This window comes from Triplophysa dalaica, chromosome 7 (genome assembly GCF_015846415.1).
Source record: "Triplophysa dalaica isolate WHDGS20190420 chromosome 7, ASM1584641v1, whole genome shotgun sequence".
Classification (NCBI taxonomy): Eukaryota; Metazoa; Chordata; class Actinopteri; order Cypriniformes; family Nemacheilidae; genus Triplophysa; species Triplophysa dalaica.
This window is the reverse complement of record NC_079548.1, coordinates 3,820,314-3,842,642: the sequence shown is the minus strand read 5'-3', so window position 1 is coordinate 3,842,642 and position 22,329 is coordinate 3,820,314. Positions and strand designations below refer to the sequence as shown.

General features: G+C 36.5%; 2 protein-coding genes across 3 annotated transcripts in view; both read left to right on the top strand.

Annotated features, from left to right (window-relative positions):
• The first annotated feature begins 1,101 nt into the window (after window positions 1-1,101).
• LOC130426400 (uncharacterized) lies at window positions 1,102-15,823 on the top strand. Of its 2 annotated transcripts, none has more exons than XM_056753156.1 (16): window positions 1,102-1,239; window positions 3,394-3,726; window positions 4,096-4,197; window positions 5,199-5,279; window positions 5,580-5,672; window positions 5,791-5,865; window positions 6,896-7,009; window positions 7,613-7,747; window positions 8,223-8,306; window positions 10,937-11,035; window positions 11,343-11,426; window positions 11,981-12,076; window positions 12,344-12,442; window positions 12,878-12,906; window positions 13,924-13,944; window positions 14,508-15,823. In XM_056753156.1, exons 1-16 carry the CDS (start codon window positions 1,146-1,148, stop codon window positions 14,604-14,606), a joined length of 1,638 nt encoding a protein of 545 aa, XP_056609134.1. In that variant the 5' UTR covers window positions 1,102-1,145; the 3' UTR covers window positions 14,607-15,823. The 2 variants fall into 2 exon arrangements, with proteins under 2 accessions (XP_056609134.1, XP_056609135.1); XM_056753157.1 differs by lacking the exon at window positions 1,102-1,239 and adding an exon at window positions 1,298-3,287.
• Window positions 15,824-21,090: 5,267 nt separating this feature from the next.
• LOC130426941 (uncharacterized) overlaps window positions 21,091-22,329 on the top strand; it is a 56,934-nt gene continuing 55,695 nt past the window's right edge. Inside the window, exon 1 of the mRNA XM_056753955.1 lies at window positions 21,091-21,232. Coding sequence (XP_056609933.1) covers window positions 21,181-21,232 — 52 coding nt within the window. The 5' untranslated portion in view covers window positions 21,091-21,180. The remainder of the gene's footprint in view (window positions 21,233-22,329) is intronic.

Genomic DNA, 22,329 nt, shown 5'->3' with positions numbered 1-22,329 from the left:
GATCACTAAAGAAAAAGGATATTTTAAAAAGAGACGTCAGGCTTCTGGACAGTGTGTTCATTTCTGTGGCACTGCTCAGGTGTAATGGAAGCCCAGGTTGCTTTGATAGCGGCCTTCAGGTCATCTGCATTGTTGGGTCTGATGTGATGTTTTTTCTGTTCTCTGTTTATGTAAATTGTTTTACTATAGGCCTGTATGTGTTTAATTTTCGCTCTCAGCCACTGTGCTCTTTGAATTGGAATAGGCCTACCGGAAATGAATCGAAAATAATAGCCTAGATGCTTATATACTGTAACCCAGTGGTTTTCAATCCTGAGCCCGGGGACCCACCACTACACATTTTGAATGTCTCCCTTATCTAACACACCTGATTCAAATCATCAGCTTATTAAGGGAGACGTCCATGAATTGAACCAACTGTGTCATATAAAAGAGAAATACAAAATGTGAAGAGTGGTAGGTCCCCAGGTTCAGGGTTGAAGACCACTGCTGTAGGCTATTACATTCACTTTTAATGAATCTATATTAGTATTTACTTTTTTGTTGACTTTTAAGTGCTGTTAAGAATGGACCTTCATTTCTAAGCAGGCATTCTATGTTGCTTTCTACTTTAATTTTGTAGTAAGTATGGGACTTCATGTAAGTGAAGAATCACTCTTTTTATTGGATGGCGAGCTCTGGTCTTCAGTTAATCAGTGAGAGGGTTTACAGTGCTCTCTGTTGGTAAAATGACTAACCACGACATACGACTGCTCTGGCTTTTTTTAGGCTGCATTTGAGTGTATATTTACATTTATTTAAGTGTTACTTTATGGGTTATAACTGCTTTATCTGATCTTTGGTTGAGTTTCTGCCCGCATTAATTTCGTCCCCTCTTTCCAAATATCTATTACTGTGGGAACAATAGTCTATTGTTGTTTGTTATGAATACCTACTTCTAATACATTATGATTCCTCATATTGATCCGCATTATGATTGTATAGTTTATAGTGTATTTCACCATTTTATTAATTCTTGGTCACCTGACTCGATCCAGCATGACATAGTGAAACAAATAAAGCGAAAATGAAAGTAAAAGTCTGACGACTTCCAAACATGAACGCCCGTCTGAAGAAGAAATCTGTTCTTGCAATAATACATTGATATGAAAGCCTTGTTTGTTTTGTCTAATTCTGTTTATTCAAAGATGTTTTTTACCAGCTGTGTTTTTATGTCAATACTGCTGCTGATCGCTGATGGTGAGTAGCCTTGTTTTATTTATTCAAGTTTGCATATGTAACGGAGCCCAGCTAGAGACTGCGGTCTTTAGCATCCTGCGCCCGTCTCCCTGAAGGACCGACGATGAAAGAAAATGACGGGTACAGAGTAAACCAGAATATTTGGGGAAATATATATCACCTTTATTGAAACATTGTTTAGGCAATTAACAAACTGTTAGATATATGCATCAGGTTCAATCACCCACAGTTTTGTATGACTTGTATGACAAATGCAGTTATGACTTGCGGCACAACACTACACTCTAGTGGTTACTCAAAGTACTGCATCCCACAAACGTCCCCATTGGAGTTGAACTCACACTGTACTCGATTCACACAGTGATTGAAGTTTCATTGCTCTGAGCTCCCAACATACAAATAAGAACATTGTACCTCAGCATACAAACAGTTCGCCACGTCCATTAACAGTTAGACACGAATTATGAGCGCATTCTCACACGTCTATAGGCCCTTTTCATAAAGACCTAACGTGCAGTTTTTATACATTTACATTAGGATATTTATAAATCGTCTCCATGGAACATGATCTTAACTTAATATCCTAATGATTTTTCGCAGAAAAGAAAAATCGTAAATTTTCATCCATACCTTTTATTTTTGGCGATTACTAAAAATGTTCTGTTACTTAAGACTGGTTTTGTTGTCCAGGGTCACTTGTTAGTCACTGAGATGGTCTCTGTTTGATCAAAATGTGTGCCATGAATGACTGTTTTAATGAATGAATGAATGAGGTACTCCACAAAAAGGGGGAGGAGATCAAAAGAAAGTCTGGGTTTATTAAGGAAAACCTTCTCCCCCGCGCGTTAGGTTAACAGAGTATGTTTTTAACTGATGAAGTGAAGTGAATGCCATTTTAACTGTTAAAAGACAAAGGCCCTGTCCCAAATGGTGCACTTCGTGTGGACGTGTGGTCTCGTGGCCTTAAATTGCACGTTATCACTTAGTGCACAAGTCCATAGCATGTTCATTTTTACGCCCTGAAGTGTGCTCATCAGCGCCCCTTTTGCACACTTGATGGGGTCTTTGGCGAAGCCCGCACTGCTGCAGGCTTCACACACTTTACCAACCCAGAAGTCCCCAATCACAGAACCGATAGAAGCAGTGTCGTGGATGTCAGAGTAAAGATGAAGGATACATTTTTTAATGAATGTTTTGATCAAATTCAAAATTAATAAGTTTCTTATTCACATTATTGCTTATCTATTTTCTATAATGCCAGCTGTTCAAGAATAAATCCTTTAATCAAGGTAATAAGCCATGTTTTGGTGTAGATTTATATCTAGATGTCCCTGGGCTCCGTAAAGCTGAATAACACAGCTTCTCTATCTTAAAGAAATATGTGCCTAGTGCCTATAGGTCTGCACTTCCTGACGTCACAAAGTATAGACTCAGAGGATGTCCACAAGACCAGAGTGCACCATTTGGGATAGATGCCAAAGTTTATGAATACATGTGCACTGAGAGGAGGACCGACCATTCACAACAGCCTGAGAAGCAGAAGCTCGCTGGTATGGTATGGGTGGGACATCTTCACACACACTCACGGGTGGGACATCTTCACACACACACAAACACACACAGGTGGGGCATCTTCACACACACACAAACACACACAGGTGGGGCATCTTCACACACACACAAACACACACACAAGTGGGACATCTTCACACACACACACACACAGGTGGGACATCTTCACACACGTGTGTGTGTTGAATGTAACCGTATGGTCTATTGACATCTAGCGGTTGAACTTGGTTTCACTGTCTAAACTCAATTAAACGGAGAGATAAGTTTTGCCAACTAATGGTTCTTCCCTGTTTCTCTTGCTTATCAGAAATAATCTACAGGCACTCTATTGTTTGTCAATGTGTACTGGAAGTTAAGGGCAGTCCACGGTAACATTTCTTGTTCTTGTCACTTTGAAACCATTTATGTCTATGTGAGTTCGGTACAGCAGCCATCTCAGCGTTATCGTAATTTCTATTGGTAACGCGATACGTTTGGTAAGAACTTTAGCTTTTTGATGGATGGGCTAGATATTTTACGCAATATTTTGTATATTTGAACAGTTATTATTTAACAATTATTAACCTGTAATGTCTTTTTCAGGGTTCACGTTAAAAGGTGCATCAGGTCCTCTGGTTGTTCCTCTGCGAGGTTCAGTTCTTCTGCCCTGTTCTGTTGATTCACTCTCATCACTGAAGGATCTGGAGGTGGAATGGAGAAGATCAGACACACAGACTCTTATTTCTCTGTATCAAGATGGAGATATGGAGAGCTTTGATGATCGAGCTCATTTCTTCACTGATAACTTTAGACATGGAAATTTTTCTCTGCTGTTGAAGCATGTGACACCTCAAGATATGGGAAGATACACATGTACAGTTCACAGTGGACACGAGTCTCATGAAACTGTGCTGGAAATATCATTGAAACGTGTTCGTAAGTTTGATTACATGAGTTTCTGTCTCTGGATTTTATGTAAAAAGTTTCACCATTTGTTTAATTCAACATGTCTTTAATTCAAAGGTTTTCCAAAATGCATTTGTTTTCATACAATGAGTATTCTTTCATTTATTTTTGTATGTATGTAGATGATAAAAACACATTATTGTATCAGTTTTAATATTAAAGCGACATGTTGAAATGTTGTTGGCTACAGCTAGATAACCAGTATTTACACATGTCAGTCGCCTGCCGTAGCCCACTAAACAGCTGTCATAGACAACTTTGAATGTTGAACCACAAACAGATCTGTTTCATGAACAGTTATATATTATGTCCAGTAACTGATGTGTGTTTGTGTTTCAGGTTTGTCTGGTTTAGACATAATGGTGTTGATTTTGTGTATTTCTGCATGTGGATCTGCTCTTCTCTTCTGTTCTCTCATCTACTGCAGATCAAACAACACAGGTAAACTTTCTTTACACAAAAACATTCATTGGCTGACGGTTCTCATAGCATATATCAAATGTAAAAATCTTCCCAATCTGATTCTCGTTTTCTAATTTAAATATAAAAAAATAAAGGGTATAAGACTAGTTGCTTTTAGTTTACGTCCTAAACACGATTAAAGGAACAGCTCACCCCAAAATGAAAAGGTTGTCATCATTTGCTCAAACTCCAGCTGGTGCAAACCTGTATACATTTCATTGTTGTGCTGAAAACAAATGAACGAAGGGAGATATACATTTTTTTTATTTAAATCATTTTAGGTCACCGTTGACTCCCATAGTAGGACAAAAGACTACTATAGAAGTTACGAGTGACCAAAAATGGATAAGTTAGACTCTTCCATTCATCTTTATTTGTGTTCAGAGCTATGAAGAAATGTATATTAGTTTGAAACAACTGGAGGTGAACAACATTTAAATTTTTAGGGTGAGCTATTCCTTTAATTCATAACAAGGATCATGTCATATATATTTAAAATCAAAGGGCCTCTTAAATCTTCCAAATGGGTGACAAGTTGATAAATTGCCATATTTTTTTTTCTTTTAATACACTTTCTAATTTATTTGGAACGTAAAATAATACATTTCCTCTTTTTTATATTAAAGAATATATATTAAAATCGGGGTGTGTGTCAAGCAAAAATGTTTGTGCCAGATGAACGGTGTTTGTTATTAACGGAGAAATCACGTCACCATGACAAACAAAGCATCACTTTCTGCTCAGTCATGTGCGCATTTTACTTTGCGTGTCAGAACATCCCAGTATGCCACACTTAAATAGATACATTTATTAATCGTAATGTTTTGTAGTGGGCCTCAGAGGGCACTCAGCTGTTGATCGTGACAATAACATGAACATTTGAGTGTTTGATTTCTTTCTTTGGAGGTTGTTTGATGAAGAAAAAAAATGTTTTTTAGATGTTATTTAGGCATTTATACGTTTTTCCTCTCTTAACACAGTTCTTCATCTTCAGCTGTTACTGGTCTTCTGTCCAAATATCTTCATGTTTTTTGCTTTTTTCTTCTTTGGTGTTTCTGAAGGTCAGTGTTTATAAGCATTATATTGCTGGATCTACTTGTTGACATGTACTGTTTCTTTAATAATCAGTCTTTCATTATTAAATGTTTTTACTATTTGGACCAAATAGTAAATCATTTCAAATTAATATATTTATTAACAGTAATGTTTATAATTAAGACATTCATTAACAATTTCATTATCAATTGAAACATGTTAGATTTAAAAAAGTATATAACTGTCTAAGAATGCATAGTGATGGAGCCAGTGAACATTTTAAATATCTGAAACAGTGATGTGATTCAAACGTGTTTGTGTTTTAGGATCTGTGTATGAGGCGGTCTGCTGTTGTGCTCTTTATGTTGTCAGACCTGTCATGTTGCTCTGGACTGCTCCATATGTTCAACAGTTCACAGGTTTGATTTACTTCTTATGATTGTCAGTCTATCAGCAAAGATCACAAAATGAATCATAAATAGATGCACAGACATCTGTGTCAGTGATTATTAATTTCCATTATGACATTTTCTTTAGGCATTATGAAAACGTGGATCCTGGTTTACAGTTATGACACAGAATATATTGTGTTCTCATCTGTTCTGTATTCAGGTAAATACCTCTGAAATTTCACCCATTAGATATTGTCAAACATGCTGATTAATGCCAGAATCCACATTTGCAGGTTTCATTCCACAATTCATTCTGATGCAGCTGATTGGGGGGGGAACTCATTACATGGAAATTTTCTGGAAAAGATATAGTAAAATAAATCAGACCCTGAATGGCTTCTCTGTACAGTGTTAGAAATTTTTGTAGAAATTAACTTTTTATAATTATACTTAAAACTAAATAAATAAAAAATATGGACGGCGGTTCCGCATAACATATATATGGTATCTCTACTCAAATATTTAATGTATGGGATTAGGTTCCCCTGTGGTGGAATGAACTGCCAGCCTCCACCCGAACAGCAGTTTCCTTTCTGTTGGCCTTTTCTAAGTCTAGTCGAAGTTGATATGTTCTCAAGACAAACCCCAACTGTCGGTTCGACACAACGTCTTGTTCCCTCCATCTGGGAACTAAGGTTACATACGTTACCAAGACGATCCTTCACAACCTTTAAAATACAGCTCAATACATACCTGTTCCACATCTATTTGACTAAACAATAACTATCCGTCTAATGAAATATATTTTGTTGTTCATTCTCTCCCTTGCTTACTGCAGCTTTAATCCTCACCATGGCCTAGTTAACTTAACTAAAATGTATTCTCCTACTTGCAAGTCGCTTCGGATAAAATTAAGCCCTGTGCAAAGCATGAGGGGAAGTGGAAATCCTGTTTCTATAATGCTTCTTTTATACAACTAATGTCCATTGTGTATCTCAACTCAAATGGATTAAGTTCAAAATAATTGTCTTTTATTAACTTGATTTATTTACAGTAATTAAATTGAAAAACCATCAAATGTTAGTTTGATCTACCTGATTTGAAATATGTTATTTTAAAATGTAAACATTTAGCAGCCAACCTAATTCAATGGTGTTAAAACAATGGTGTTAAAATCTTTATTTTTTATTTTTAATATTTTGCCAGTTTTATATTTGGTAATTATTATTTTATCTTTTCCTGTCTTCCAGTACTTTTTCACCTTGCCTGGGGGAAAAGTCTAAATTATGCTGGATTTGAAGCCCTTATAATAAAAGTCCTCTTTGTATTAGCACTTCTGTTCTACCTCTTCTACAGTATTTACGGTGAGTATTTTTTACTTATTTGTTTCTTTCTTTCATAAAACCTTGCCCAACTGTCCAAGGCAAGGCAGAGGCATGTTTATTATAAAGAGCAGAGCACACACAATGCTTTACAAAATCACTTCGAGGTACATCAAGAATATGCAAAAAAGCTTGGTGAACTTTTGTACTTTCTAGAAGCATGATCACAGAGGCACTTAACAATGTTCAGCCGTAGTCCTGCTGGTTCGCCGAAATGTGAACATTTTCTTACTAAACACATCGTTCCATGCTCACAAATTCATTGCAACAGTAAATATACTCAGAGATCAGTAATCTTGTCCTTACTTATTGTTTTATGATTGGTTTAGACATGGATACATTTGGAAAATCTTCACACAAAAATTTGGGGAACTTATTTAATCCTGTTTTGAAGAGTTTTGTCTTCTTATGTTATTAGTTGTTCTTGTTATTTGATATTTTTGTACAATATGTTTCTTCACTTATCATTCAGTCATTAGGTCAATTTTTTAATTTGTAAAGTCTCCCGTAACTGTCACAACATTATTTGAAAACTGAATCAAGCATTTAAATCATTTTATTGATTGTAATGTTTTTCTTATTCAGTGTTTGGCAAAATCTCTGGGAAATTAAGTGAACTGGTGATTAAAGTATTTAATGTTCTGGCTAATATATTCTTGGATGTGCTGCCGTCATTACAATTAGTCCTCATGTTCTACTCTTTTGGATCAGACAGAGGAGGTGAGATCATCTTTATAAATTATATACGTGCATTTATGGGGTGTGAATAAAATTATTGCAGGGATTTAAATATTTTACGTGGATAGTACAGCTTTCCTCTAGCTCAGAGTTAAGAGCAGGGGATTGCACATACCTTTGTATTAATGTATAGGATAATTCAATGTAAATCGCTTTGGATAAAATCGTCTGCCAAATGCATAAAAGTAAATGTAGTAAAACACTTTGAGATTTCAGCATTCATTGACATTCATTCAAATCTGAAAAGTAGTGTTGATTTTGATAAAATTTCTTTATAATTCCTTATACTTATATATACCAGTTATAAATATCTTACGTTTTATATACTTTAGCCATAATTACTGATGATAACTATAACTGATGTGTTGAGATCTTTCATCAAAACACAAAATAACATGTGTTGTCTTATCTGTGCCAGTTAGTCTGAGTATAAATAGAATCATTCTTCTGTTTTCAGGTCTCTTCATTGTAGCAGTTTTACCTGTGATACTAACTGCGACAAGATGGAATTGGGATGTTACATGTGGGCGGAATGTAGGCTGTAAGTGTTTGAATTATCTTCTAATCTCTGATATAAATGCAGAATTAAATCACCACAATAGTTTATCTTTTTATCTTCAAACTTCTGTTACTGTTAATCAGTGGTAAGAGCATTGCATTAACAACGCAAGGTTGTGGGTTCGATCCCAGTGGATTGCACATACCTATGAATGTATAGGATAATGCAATGTAAGTCGCTTTGGATAAAAGCATCTGGCAAATGCTTAAATTAGAAATGTGATTGAACGCACGAACATGCACAAAGACTTACAGATAACCAACACTACCCTCATATCGTTTAAAATGTGCTTTTTAAAGCTCTAATTTCTGCAGCAGAAGGGCGAATCCAACAAAATATCTAAACCATCTGCTGTTTATACTGTGTGAGACAATCGCTTCACTGCCAGATATTGTCATAACAGTTACCAAAGACAACGTTAAACGGGTGAGAGTGAAAAATATTGGCCTAACAAAAAATTTAATTAACAGCAAACATGATTAAATATAATTCATGTCTTACCTTGTCGCAGTTTATTGCAGAAGTAGTAGGCATAATCCAAAAGACGTGTGGATATTTAGTGCAAAAAAAGCGACTGCGCAACACCGGCACATGGAGAACATTTTTATATTATTCACAGATAACGTAACAAGTATTATAAATGTGCCAATATTTATAAATGTGGCGTAGGCAGATGAGATTGTTATATTACTGTTCAAATAAAAATAAAAAATGCCAATTTATCGGCATATGTCGATAATAAAGAGCTCCTACGACCCCTTACCTTACCATACACTTTATTATTAAACACTTGTTAGGCATTTTTGAAATAATTTCTTCATTTTGATGAAAATAAATGCCTGTATGATATGTGATGTGAAAATGTAAACAAACGAGAGGTGGATTCTAACCTGCAACGCGATAATTTCAAAATGACTGTTGAAGGATTGTGTGTCATTATTTCGTATGTTTGTCTGACATTGATTGTGTCTGTGCCCCACCTGTAATTAAAATATATTTGTAAGGTGCGATCAACTGATGCCCCTTCCATCCTGTCTTTTGTAAGTTCTCCAGTAGGAGGTCCTCATGGTATCTGTCTATTGTCTGAAAGCCATTTTTTGCCAGGTATAAAGTCTGGTCAAACAGACTGTACCTTGGGTTAAGTTCCAGAAGACCGATATGCTACACGAGCATCTTCAATAAATGCTTTTCTCCCGAACTCAGCTTACTCTTCTTTTACATATTAGAAGCATTCTAATACGTTGGCCAGCAACCCAACAACTGCTCAGCCAAATTCAAGAAAATCTAACAATTTGGCGATCCAGCCAGGAGAGACGGATGAGAAGTCAACTCACCAAAACTACTGGAACAACAAGAAGTTAACAGAAGAATCTGGGAGATTCTACAGCTTCAACTAAAGATCAACAGACTGAGTTCGTCAATAGAATTTCTATAATTCATTTGGACTTTATCTTAACAAACCTCATTTAGTGAGTGAAAGTTATCAGCTCTCTTAAAGAACACTGTTTTCAAAAGTAACAAACCAATGTTCATAGAGTAGCACTGTTGCTTAAGTTTGACCCTTTCTTTGGAGTTTGACTAAATGTGCCATAAAAAAAACACCAGCCGTAATGTTTACATAAACATTTAAGCATTTGTCTGATGCTTTTATCCAAAGCGACTTACATTGGTTTATCCTATACATTTATACGTAGGTATTTGCAATCCCCTGGGATCGAACCTACAACCTTGCACTGTTAACACGATGCTCTTACCGCTGAGCTACAGGAAAGGTGTTGATGTCAACTCTGAAATGATTACTTGTGTTCGACCCATACGCACATCACAGCAATTTGAAGGTTTAACAGCAATTTATTGAGATCGTTTGGGTGACGGTATCATGCTCACTCTCAGCGTCTCTCTGCTTGCGCATAAAGCTAAGCATCATGCACACACTGGAATAACTTCATCTGCAAGCACAGGTATCACCTACACAAGACTTCATCACTATCGCCGTAAACTCGAAACAATCGTTTAACCTTTGCAAGCAGACCTTGTGAGTTCAATGAGGTTTCAGTGACATTTACATGCTCACAAACCTTACCATGCGAAACTGTACATCGTGGCATACCGGTAAGTCTTATGTGGTCTCGGGCAGTCCCTGTCCAGAAGCAAGGAAGTCCCCAAACTTTTCAGTATCAGATTACAGTTACACAAGACAACATTCGGTCATTCCTTGTCCAACATGTTCTTCTGATGATGCTTTAAGTCAGTGCGTGCCTCATCTTCTCTTTAGTTTGACGGTTGAAAATAGTATGTGCCTCAAGGTGCATTATGGGTATGGTTTACACACCCAAATTTTAAGTGTTTATTTGTAGCAGAGATGTGTTTGTGGCTTTTGATATAAAAATGTATTGATAAATGTTGAAATTACCATTAATATTCATATAGAAGTAGCTGCTAAAGAAGCTTCAGAGGTATTGTTATTTATTTATTATTTCATATCAACTATTATAGTTTACAAATGGGATCTTATGGCAAATGGTTACCATGTTTCTACTGATGATCTTCAAGTTTTGTCTTTACAATTCAGTCAAACTATATTGCTGTTAAATTATGAATATATTTCTTAGGTTCACCTTTGGTCATGAGATCAGTTTGGTTTGTAATGATGTTGTTGGTGACTACAGTAATGATGTTTTTCTACACCATGGCACTGGAAAAGGAAAAAGGTATATTCATGTTTTTCTTTAGAATTAAATGTAAGCATACAATATTAACTCAAACGTTCTTTAAGCTCTTAAACGTTCCTTTATCAGAATACTGTATTTTAAAGATAATCTTGTTTTTTTTTGGAAAGGGATTAATCAATGTTTCCTTTTCTGCAAAACAATGAATGTACATGCACAAATGGAACGGTTCTTAACACATGTTGCCCAAGTTAAGTTATAGTAACTGTAAAATAACTTGAGACATTAAATACACATTTTACTGATTTCAATTAAAAAATTGTGCTACATTGTTTTTAACCTTGTTTAGATCGTGTTGGATGGGCCTGTATGATGGGGTTTGTTCAAGTATTATGGACAATTTGGAACTTTTCCTTGGCATTTGAAGATACAGGTACATTATTAATCATCTGATTTGATCATCTTCTCTGTGTGATGTTTATTTATCAGCTCTTGTTTATTGTCTCCAAACCCATCTATTTATCTCTCCAGAAGAAAATCTTCCACTCCTATATTCTCTAGCCCTTTATTGATGAATCTATAGTAATACATGAATCTGTTGTGAGAAATATGGTGTGTGTGTGTATTCACATATTACTTCTTCTTATTAATCACTGTTATTTATTTTAGTATTTACTTACTATACGGACAGGCATTTTTATAGACTAGTAATTAACTGGCAAGCTTTTTCTATACTTTTATTTAACTATGAAACATGAAAACACAAACATAGAATGAATGAAAACATAACATAATTAACTAAATGTAAATGAATTCTATAAACAATTAGAACTCTGCATGAATGAAAATAAATATCAAATCCTCAAGATGCTTCAGAATCAAGATAATGTGTGTTTTTACTGACAGTAATTCTGTCTGTGTATTCCTAGGGGTCTTAATGTGTCTTATTAACTCTAAATGATGATGGTGAAATGTGTTAATTCACAGATTTTCCCCGTGTCATCACAGTGTATGTGTTTGGATCAGTTGGTGTTGTTTTAATCAGCGCTGTTGGACTGATGACAGAACTGATACTGAAAACCGGTGAGTCAACAGTTTAATATCATACATCTTTAACTTGCTTGGAAAAAGTTTTTTTATAAATCTAGTCAGTTTACTCTTTATCTTCATCTCAAAGTCATTCTGATCGAATAAGAATTCAGGTTCACCCATATTTGAACGCTATTTAGATCAATTATACTTGACGAATAAATATCATTATTGTCAGAATTGTATGTTTTTTTGGGAACAACAGCAAAAACATTCAAACAAAACAGCCTCCTGTTTAATTTCTAAATATATTATTCTCAGTTAATGGTGAAGGTCTGATGGGTGATCTGAGAATCATCACATTTTCCTGTGAAACTCTCTTTATCTCATCTGTGCTGATTTTACTGGTGTTTGCACCATGTGAGTACAAAACTGAACTTCATTAGACATTTTGTTAATAATGCCTTCTGATCATGATGTGTCTCCTCCTTTACTTGATTTTATTGTGTCAATATAACAAAATGTCTTAACACTTTATCCTTTCTCTTGCACATGCCCCATTTGCCTTTGTGTGTGTGTGTAGCTGGTGTTTGATTGATTGTGTGTGTTTGAAAAACTGACATTTATACATTCAGGCAGTTAGCAGACCCTTTTATCCAGAAAGACTTTCAGGACTGATATTTATTTGATATGATCATCATTTTTTCTCATTTCTAAATATTTCGTGATTCTACTTTTAATAAATGTAGATTGAGTTTTTATTTTGGAGACTGATTTGATATGAGGTTTATCTGCCGAGAGCATTGTCTAAATAACAATCTAATGATCTTTTTCTCCATTGCTCTGAATGAACAGGGATCAAACCGTGTGTGGGGTCTTGCCAGGTTGGTATCAAATATAATGTAAACATATAAATCTTTTTTTGTGATAGTTGAGCTTAAATATTCAACTTTCACTAGTAAAGGAAACATGTACTGTTTTCTCTATACTTCAATTACCAATATGACCTTGTTAGATGTTTAAGTATGGGTTCAAGATCATGATAAAGCAAATGCTTTTGGTTACTGTTTTTGTAAATTATATTCTTTGTCATTATCATTTTCTGCAATAATAGAAAAAGTTCCTGAGATAAAGTGAGAAATGATGATGTAGTATCAAAATGGCAACAGTGAAGGAATAACATCATTATGTTCAATATAAAAGATTTTATTAAGACCATTTATATGAATTAGAGTCATACGTATCTCCAGAATTTTTAACATATCTGTGAAAGATTTTGTTCATTTATTTAAAGGGCTCATATGATGCGAATAGGTTTTTTGTGTCTTTTGGTGTGTTATGAGTCGCCCATGCATGTATTAGACACGTAAAATTGCAAAATTTAGGTGAATGCTCACCAAGACCTGCCTGAAACACTTGGTGTAACCACACACCTCCACAAATCTACGTCAGTTGGTGGTATGATTTGAATAAAACCGCTCAAATGTATACACAAGTAAGGTGGGTGTACCTGTCAGTACAATTGCGTTGGAACCTGATGTTCCAAATATGGTAAAATTTTAAAATTACGTTGAATTTTCGTCAAACGCTTGCGGAATTCGACCAATCTCTCAGCACTGGTTAACTGGCCAATCATAGCACAACCCTTTTCAGAGCGATGAGCTTTGTAAAAAATATTTGCGTTTCAGAGAGGCGGGGCAAAGTGAAGATACAAACATGCACGGGGGCATACACATTGCATTACATCTTAAACAAACGATAATATTCGTTTTAGCCCTGTCATATGACCCCTTTAAGTATAACTGTTTAATGAGAAGAAACAAAACAACTGTTGAATAACTGTCCAAAAGTATAAAGATGTTGTGTCATATTGTTTATTATTCATGGTTTCATTCACACAGAAATCTGATGAACATTCTACCGTGAGTACCTCATATAACACTTTCCTGAGTTTTACAATTATACATATAAAATTATTGGTTTAAATAATGTACTTTTGTGAACAAAGAATGCAACAAGGTCAAATTAAACTACATTCATTGGAATCAGTCTGGAACCTGAACTGGTTTTCTCAGGTTAGTTAGTATTATATGAAGATAGTCTACATTGTTTTAAATCATTCTCTTAATATTTAGAGAGATGTTGTTCTCAGTTGTGTTTCTGAAGTAACACAGCATTTCACTTTTTGGGTGTCTCCCTTTTTTGACACAAAGCAGTTTGGGCCATAAGTAGTAAGATATTTAATAGGCTACCCAAAGACTTCAATATCTGTATTCATCCTGATCGGCTAACTTGACCCCAAAAACATACATATTCTCAAGCTCTTCACTAATGAATCGCTAACCTGTCATGTTAAAAGCCGCAAACGTTTGCCTTTATAGCTTATGATAATGTGCAACAGCAGATTTGTATCAGCCAAACCGTGATCTCATACTGTATCATACAGTAGTCTCTTATGGTGTGGGTTGTCTTTTCTCAAACTCAGAATGCACCAGAAACTCCAGCCACTGATGAATCCAAACAGAACAAAGAATCTCTTGACGTGAATCCTCTATTGAATAAACAAGAGACTGATAGAAGTTAAGAAGAAACTCAACCTGAATCTATGGAATCACAAAGATGAGAGACGATCATCTACCAGGGGTGCGTTTCACAACATCGACTTAATACAATCCATCGTTGAGGAAATGAACCGTTGTCACGGCTGCTTCCCGAAACCATAGTAACTCTGTTGTTTCTAGTTGATGACTTGAGGCAGGTGGTGGAGTGTAGTAATATCATCTAGGAATAAAAACGTACAGATGGAATTAAGTTCAAATTGTTGCTGTAATAATGTACATTGCATGAAAAGATTAAGTCCTCAAGGGCCAAAATACTGCATTAATTCTTTTGACAAACCAAAAGACACAACATGGGATTTGTATATATTTAGGATGATTAATATAGGATGCACTGTATGGTGATTGTTTATTTTGCTAAAAAGCATGATGTAAGTCTGCATGTCATTATAAAAATATACTACACTTCTAACCACAGCTTGAGAGCAGCTTTGCGATGCTGTTAGCGAATGAATCGGGAAACACTTGAACTGTTAGCGAACAAGTTGGTGAACGATGCTTTTGGGAAACACACCGGAGAACTTTTCTGTTACACTGAGACTGTTTTTTATATAATGTAAATGTTTTTTTTTGTTTTTGCAAATTGAAAATGAGTGTAATTATGTGTAAGATTTGTATATTTCTGTTTGTAATACATTTGCTTTTTATTGTTATACATTATAGAATGATTTCTGAGATCAAGTTCAGCTGTTACTTCCACAGTATTTGAAGAGTTCAGATGCAAAACCCTCTAAAATCCTCCTTTGTCAAAATTTGTTTATGATGTTGAGTGATAGGGGGGCACGGTGGCTTAGTGGTTAGCACGTTCGCCTCACACCTCCAGGGTTGGGGGTTCGATTCCCGCTTCCGACTTGTGTGTGTGGAGTTTGCATGTTCTCCCCGTGCCTCGGGGGTTTCCTCCGGGTACTCCAGTTTCCTCCCCTGGTCCAAAGACATGTATGGTAGGTTGATTGGCATCTCTGGAAAAATTGTCCGTAGGGTGTGAGTGTGTGAATGAGTGAGTGTGTGTGCCCTGCGATGGGTTGGCACTCCATCCAGGGTGTATCCTGCCTTGATGCCCGATGACTCCTGAGATAGGCGCAGGCTCCCCGTGACCCGAGGTAGTTCGGATAAGCGGTAGAAAATGGAATGGAATGTTGAGTGTTACTCCACACAAAGTGTATGTTTCTCAAACAATTTTAAATCCCACACTCTGCCCGCTCTGAAATATCTGGTATTAAATGGGTCACTAATATGTGTTTTTCTGTCTCTTTGCTGTCTTATAAGTTGCCCGTGCATGTATTAGACACGTAAAATTGTAAAAATAAGAAGTGTCAGAACAAAAGATGCATTCTCTCTAGGATAAATTTTATTTTCTACGGTAGATCACGAAGAACTGTCTTAAATCATTAGATAATCCAAGTCAACTACATGCACGCTACAAATCTAAGGGAAGAGATGCTCCCTGAAATTATAGATCCTCTTCTTAGTATTATTATCTCATCTCTGACATTAGGACATGTGCCTAAAGCATATAAGGTGGCTGCAAGACCCCTTGTCAAAAAAACGACCACAGATGACTACACTGTAACAAGAGGAGCTCAAATGACAGTATTTTTTGTTTGTTTGATACTGAAATTTATTTTTGCATAAAATACAAAATGACCCCTCTTTTGTCCATCTGCTTCAACACTGCTTAACCAACTAGAGAGAGAGAGAGAGAGAGAGAGAGAGAGAGAGAAAGACTTTTGACTTAAACACACCTTATTAAAAAGTTTTCCTGAAAACAGGCATGAAATTATTTCCCCAGACAAAGTACAAACTAATGTCAGGGGAAAATAAAATAACAAATAAAAATAAAAAACAACAATTGAAATTAAAATAAACTACATAAATGGATCCCAGCATCACACATATGACCAGTTAAACAAAATGTCCCCATCTTCACCGAGAGACAATAACGCTCCATTTATACACCATTTGAACTCAAATTCAAGAATGTTCTCTGTCATTTGAAAAAATCTGTGTTATAAGGATAAATAAAGGTCTTTGACTACCAACAGGTTTGTACTCTTTCTGATGTTAGGGGAAGTAGAATCTGTTAGGGATTTCGATTCGAAATGTGACATTTTGGTAAAAAGGAACATGTGAACACTTGGAGTTGCATTCCATGTGTATACAGTGCCATCTGCTGGTGGCCTTTCAAATGGGTCAAATTAACTTTTTAATTCTTTTGAATTTTTTACTTAAAGGTACAATGTGTAGGATTTTGAAGGATTTATTCACCTAAATGTAATATATAATAAAAAACTATGTTGTGAGTGGTGAAGAAATACCTTACAAAATGAAACGAAATGTTTATATTACCTTACAATGAGCCATTTTATGTATATACACCGCGGGCACACCCTTACATGTAATTTATTAATGTGCACAGCCATGTTTCTATAGTAGCACTACACGGACAAACTGAGCGCGTTTCGTAAAACGAAGGATGCGCGAGAATATGTTCTTCTTCTTCGGCTGTTTTTTGGAGCAGCTTCAAAGCGACTACATAGAAGGATTAGCAGAAGAAGAGGAAGAACAATAACAGCATTTACTTGTCGTGTTTTTTAGTAGAAATATAAACGGTTCTTTGTTGCAGTAAGAAGCAAAATTTGCGCTAATGGCGGACCACACATACTCCGCACAAGAGCCGTTAGAGCGTCAATCTGTTCGTTCAAAAAAGAGAAAATACGACGCAGCAAGGCGAAGTCGAGACAAAAAACTGCAGAAAACCCGAATAAACATCGGCATGGCTTTTCCCAAATGGAGGGCACTGAAACAGGAAAAGGGTTTGCTAAGCGACGCCGAAGTTGCAAGCTTTCTGCTGGACCGGTAAGTTTGTCTAATTTCCGCTATATAAGTGAAGTGTTTGTTTGATAGCTTTGGCTAATAGATGAGCATGAGCATCAAGTGAGTTTTTCTTGTTTTTAGCACTTTGTTATTGTACTATAATTCCTTTTTGCATGGCCGTGTGCAAATCAAGTTAGAAATCATTTTTACAATCATAATTTGCATACATCGGTCGTAAATTATATTATAATACTGCTTAGCTTCTGTGCATACAAATGTGTAATTTAATAATTGATAGGATAAAATCCAAACTTCCACGTTGCATAGTTTATCAGTAATACAGTGTCAACGAAGATTTGAGAAGATACAATTGATCAATTGGGGTGATGCCTTACTTTAGCATTAGCAAGCGGTTTAAATAGGCTGTATGTTACGAACCAAGTTACCGTGCCAAAAAATGCTATGCAAAATAAGCGAATACATCACTGACACAATGTTATACAAGTAACAATAATTTTCACTATAACGATTAGAGTAAATAATGAATTAAGTCAATTTAATTAATTTGTTTTTCTTTGTAAATAAACCTCGTCACTTGATTTGCAAAGGTTACTCTCTGCTGTCTCAGACGACGACATCTCTGTCCTGTGTCCGTAACTTCAGTGTGTTGTTCGCCTGTGAGATGTAGATTGCAATTATCAACACCACCGATAGTGGCCGCTATCATTTATTGAACCCTTTTGTCCTGTGACGGTGGCTTAGTGGTTAGCACGTTCGCCTCACACCTCCAGGGTTGGGGGTTCGATTCCCGCTTCTGACTTGTGTGTGTGGAGTTTGCATGTTCTCCCCGTGCCTCGGGGGTTTCCTCCCCTGGTCCAAAGACATGCATGGTAGGCTGATTGGCATCTCTGAAAAAATTGTCCATAGGGTGTGAGTGCGTGAGTGAATGAGTGAGTGTGTGTGCCCTGCGATGGGTTGGCACTCCATCCAGGGTGTATCCTGCCTTGATGCCCGATGACTCCTGAGATAGGCGCAGGCTCCCCGTGACCCGAGGTAGTTCGGATAAGCGGTAGAAAATGGATGGATGGATGTATTTTAGATGTGTTTTAGGATCATTTACAAAATGAGTATATAATGGAAAGGCTTTTTTCACAACTTTCTCAGATTGATGTTGAGTGACTTTCCCATTCCTGAGGTTTGTTTCTATTGAAATTCCACAGATACTGGACTGGAATTGCCACAATACATAATACACAATACACAATACACAATACACAATACAGAGCTAAACATTATTTTTTGAAATTCTATTAAATGAAGTATTAGCCTACTCATTTCTATGAGGTTATTTCACAGATAGTTCCCTTTGTTAAAAACTGACATTTGTTCCTCACAAATGCCAACTTCCACCAAGACTGCATGGCTCACATTTTATGACAGGAGGTTGAGAGAATCTACATAAGCACACTTAAGATGAATTACTTTACTATAAGTTCTACAATGATCTTTTTTTCATTGGTGCTTTTCAGTCATGCTGAAACATGAGTTGATTCAATTATGTTCTTATGGCAAAGAAAAACATGTTTTGTTTGTCATGTATCTTTACAACTTTTATCTCACCATTTCCTCAAACTGCAATTATTCTATATGAATTATTGATATGAAAATGAACATCACTTTATGTTATATATATTATTTGACTCCAGTATAGTAGGTGGCGGTGATGCACCTTATTGTTTGTTGCCGACCACCTCTCAAATAAAAGAAGAAAAACAATTTCAAAAGCTAGTTTTGTCCCATGATGACAAAAAAAAGTTTATTTCAAGGACACTTCGGAAGACGACGGCGCATTTAAAGTCCTCCCAGAAAGAGAAAATGATGTTATTTTTTTTACTTCGTTCTCCAAGTGTATTTCAAACAGGCACAAATTGCGCTACGTCACTCCCTCCAGAGGTCACAGGTCAAGGGCTCCTCATCTGGAAGTGAGTTGGACATGTGGATGATCTCTTCTAAATGAAGTTCAGACAGAGTAACTTATACGAGAAGATGAAGAGCATCATCGCGGTTAAAGTTTATTTTATCATTGACATTGTGTTGACCCTCACGAAATTAAACCATTGTTTTTCTTGTTCTATTAATAACAATCGGGAAAGCCTGTGATCATGTTATAAAGTGTTTGATCACACTGATCTGAGGTCTGTACAGTCGGTTTTTAAATCCTGATCATTCTAATCCAGATTCAACTTTTTGGTCAACTCACCCAGGAGCTCTGTGTTAAGGGGAAAGACACAAGGATTATTCTGGGTTACATGATTTTGATTGTTAGATTCCGAAATTTATTTTAGCATAAAATACAAAAAGAAATGACCCCTCTTTTGTCCATCTGCTTCAACACTGCTTTACCAGTTTACTCCTGAGAAATAAATAAAGAGAGGGAGAGAGAGAGAGAGAGAGAGAGAGAGAGAGAGATTAGTAAAGCTCTGTAATATCATTTTATTGACCGTTCACTTTCAAATACTCCTAATATAAGAAAACAGGGCATATACTGCATTTATTGAGACTTTTATGATCATTCATTTCTAATATTGAGCCTAATCTTTGTCCGTGAAATCATTTTGCTGTTTAACAGGATCTAAAGAAACAATGGACTTGGTGTAGGTCTGTAAAAATGAATCCTTCATTATAACAGATCAGCAAAATGTTGTCTTATTCAACATTACAAACACTATTAAAACAAATGGACATTAGTACATAAATAAACATGTTAAAAAATATAGTAGGTTATACCAACCCTCTACGGACACAATGAAGCTTGAGTGCAAATGAACAAAAGAACATAAATGAAACATACTCCTCTAAATTTTTCTTTGTTTTCATATTAAATTTCCACTGAATCTACCATTTACTCCAATGTAAAGTAAAGAAAGAAGACCATTTAATGTGATGGGACACATGCGCTCTCAGTTAAAAGACTGTCAGAGCTGGCGAGCAGGCGTTGAAATGAAATCTGTGCTGAATTTATGCTTTGCATCAATCCTTAATCACAGGCGAGTAAAATCTATAAATTGGCTAATAAAAGACATGTTTTGTCACCTGTTGAGATTTAGAAGGGTTGCCAACCACAAAATGTACTACATATGATCAATTTTTCTAAAGTTTATACTTAAGCACACTAATACACTGCTTTTACCATATAATATATGTCAATAATTCAATAAATATATGTATATTATAATCTAGGGAGCGGTCAGTATGTAAATATGATAAATAAAAAATGTCACCCAATTTTGAACATATTAATTTCTATTTCTTATATACAAAAAACTTAGCCTGGTCTTGAATTCCTGCGTTCGAGTTTCATGTAAAGGCAGAACCCCGGAACAGTGCCGAGCAATGCATTATGGGAGCAGTAGTTTGTAGAATCTTTGTGACTGTATGTTTGTTTTCTCTCGTTTTGTGTAGTTTTTGATGTATTATATGGTAAAGTAAGCCCACTGTGCTCTTTATGCGTTTATTGTGGTGCCTATTTTTCACTAAATGAACATTTCCTGATCTTTTGACTGTTTCCGCCCCTGCCACAATTTAAAAGAGGAAGTAGTCTATGTTAAATCTGAAAGTGAAAGCTGGTCTGCCGACATTTGAAGGACATGATCGTCCGTCAGCAAATTATATTTTACGACAATTTATAGCTGAATATAGTGCTTCGTCTAATTTGTATGTTTAAGGATGTTTCTACATTATTTGTTTTTAATAGTAATATTGCTGAGGATCGCAGAGGGTGAGTGATACTAACGACCAGAAGCTACCGAGCTCACGGTTTCTCTCTAATAACAATGACGTTTTAAATGAGTATTTAACGTATTTGCAAACTACGTTTTTGGATTCTTTTTAAACGAACCCTGAACGAACATGTGGTTAAATGTGCTGCTCTGTTTTTTTTATTTTATTTACGGACTGTTGAGGCTAGACGACATGTTTAAACAATTAATAAAAGACAAATGGAACTGCTGTCTGTATTTTAGATAAACAATAAATTGCTGAACTGCATAAAAAAAAACAATATAAAATACACCCACTCCTTATCATGAAGACAAATTAAAGGCGCTTTACGTTGTTTCCGCCGCTAGAGGGCACACAATTCACGAGTTCACCTTAGCAAATAATTAAAGGGGGGGCAGCGTGGTTACGCTGAGAATTTAGTATGCATATTTGGCGTGCTGTCCGGGGAGAGGGCTCCGGGGTCGGCATTCTCTACCGACCCCGGAGCGCTCCCCCTTTGTTCGGGGCAAGGGCTCTGGTCTCTGTGTTTGCCCGTGCCCCGAGCACTTTCCCCCAAAAAATGTGACTAGTGCAGGACAGCAGCCAAAGCTGGGCGTTATTGCCCCCCCAAAAATTAGCAAGGTTTACAGCGGTGAGTTGCTGGCCTTCGTTTTGAGTGGGGTCCCGGCTGGGGCCTCTGCGGGGTTGGTTTTTGTGGGCTTCTGTGCGGTACGGATACTGGTGTGGTCATGGGAAATGTGGATGGAGGCCCCTGTACGGGAGGTGCTGCTGCTGCGGTTTAAACAACGTGTATGGGAGCCCTTACTGGGACGACGCTATGGCTGAGGCGGTAGAAAGCTTCTGCTGGGGCGGCATTTGCTGCGGCGGATTTAGATATAGATAAAGGCCCCTGCTGGGGTGGCGCTGCTGCTGCGGTGTGAAATATAGATAAGAGACCCCTGCTGGGGTGGCGCTGCTGCTGCGGTGTGAAACATAGGTAGAACCCCTGCTGGGGCGTCACTGCTGTTGCAGTGGGAAATACAGATGAAGGCCCCTGCTGGGGAGGCACTGCTGCTGCAGTGTGAAATATAGATAAAGACCCCTGCTGGGGTGGTA

Coding starts and splice junctions, on each gene's coding strand:
- LOC130426400 (XM_056753156.1), top strand. CDS start 1,146: ATGAAAGCCTTGTTTGTTTTGTCTAATTCTGTTTATTCAAAGATGTTT. Junction 7,010..7,612: donor CCTCTTCTACAGTATTTACG/GTGAGTATTTTT, acceptor TTTCTTATTCAG/TGTTTGGCAAAATCTCTGGG. Junction 8,307..10,936: donor ATGTGGGCGGAATGTAGGCT/GTAAGTGTTTGA, acceptor TATATTTCTTAG/GTTCACCTTTGGTCATGAGA.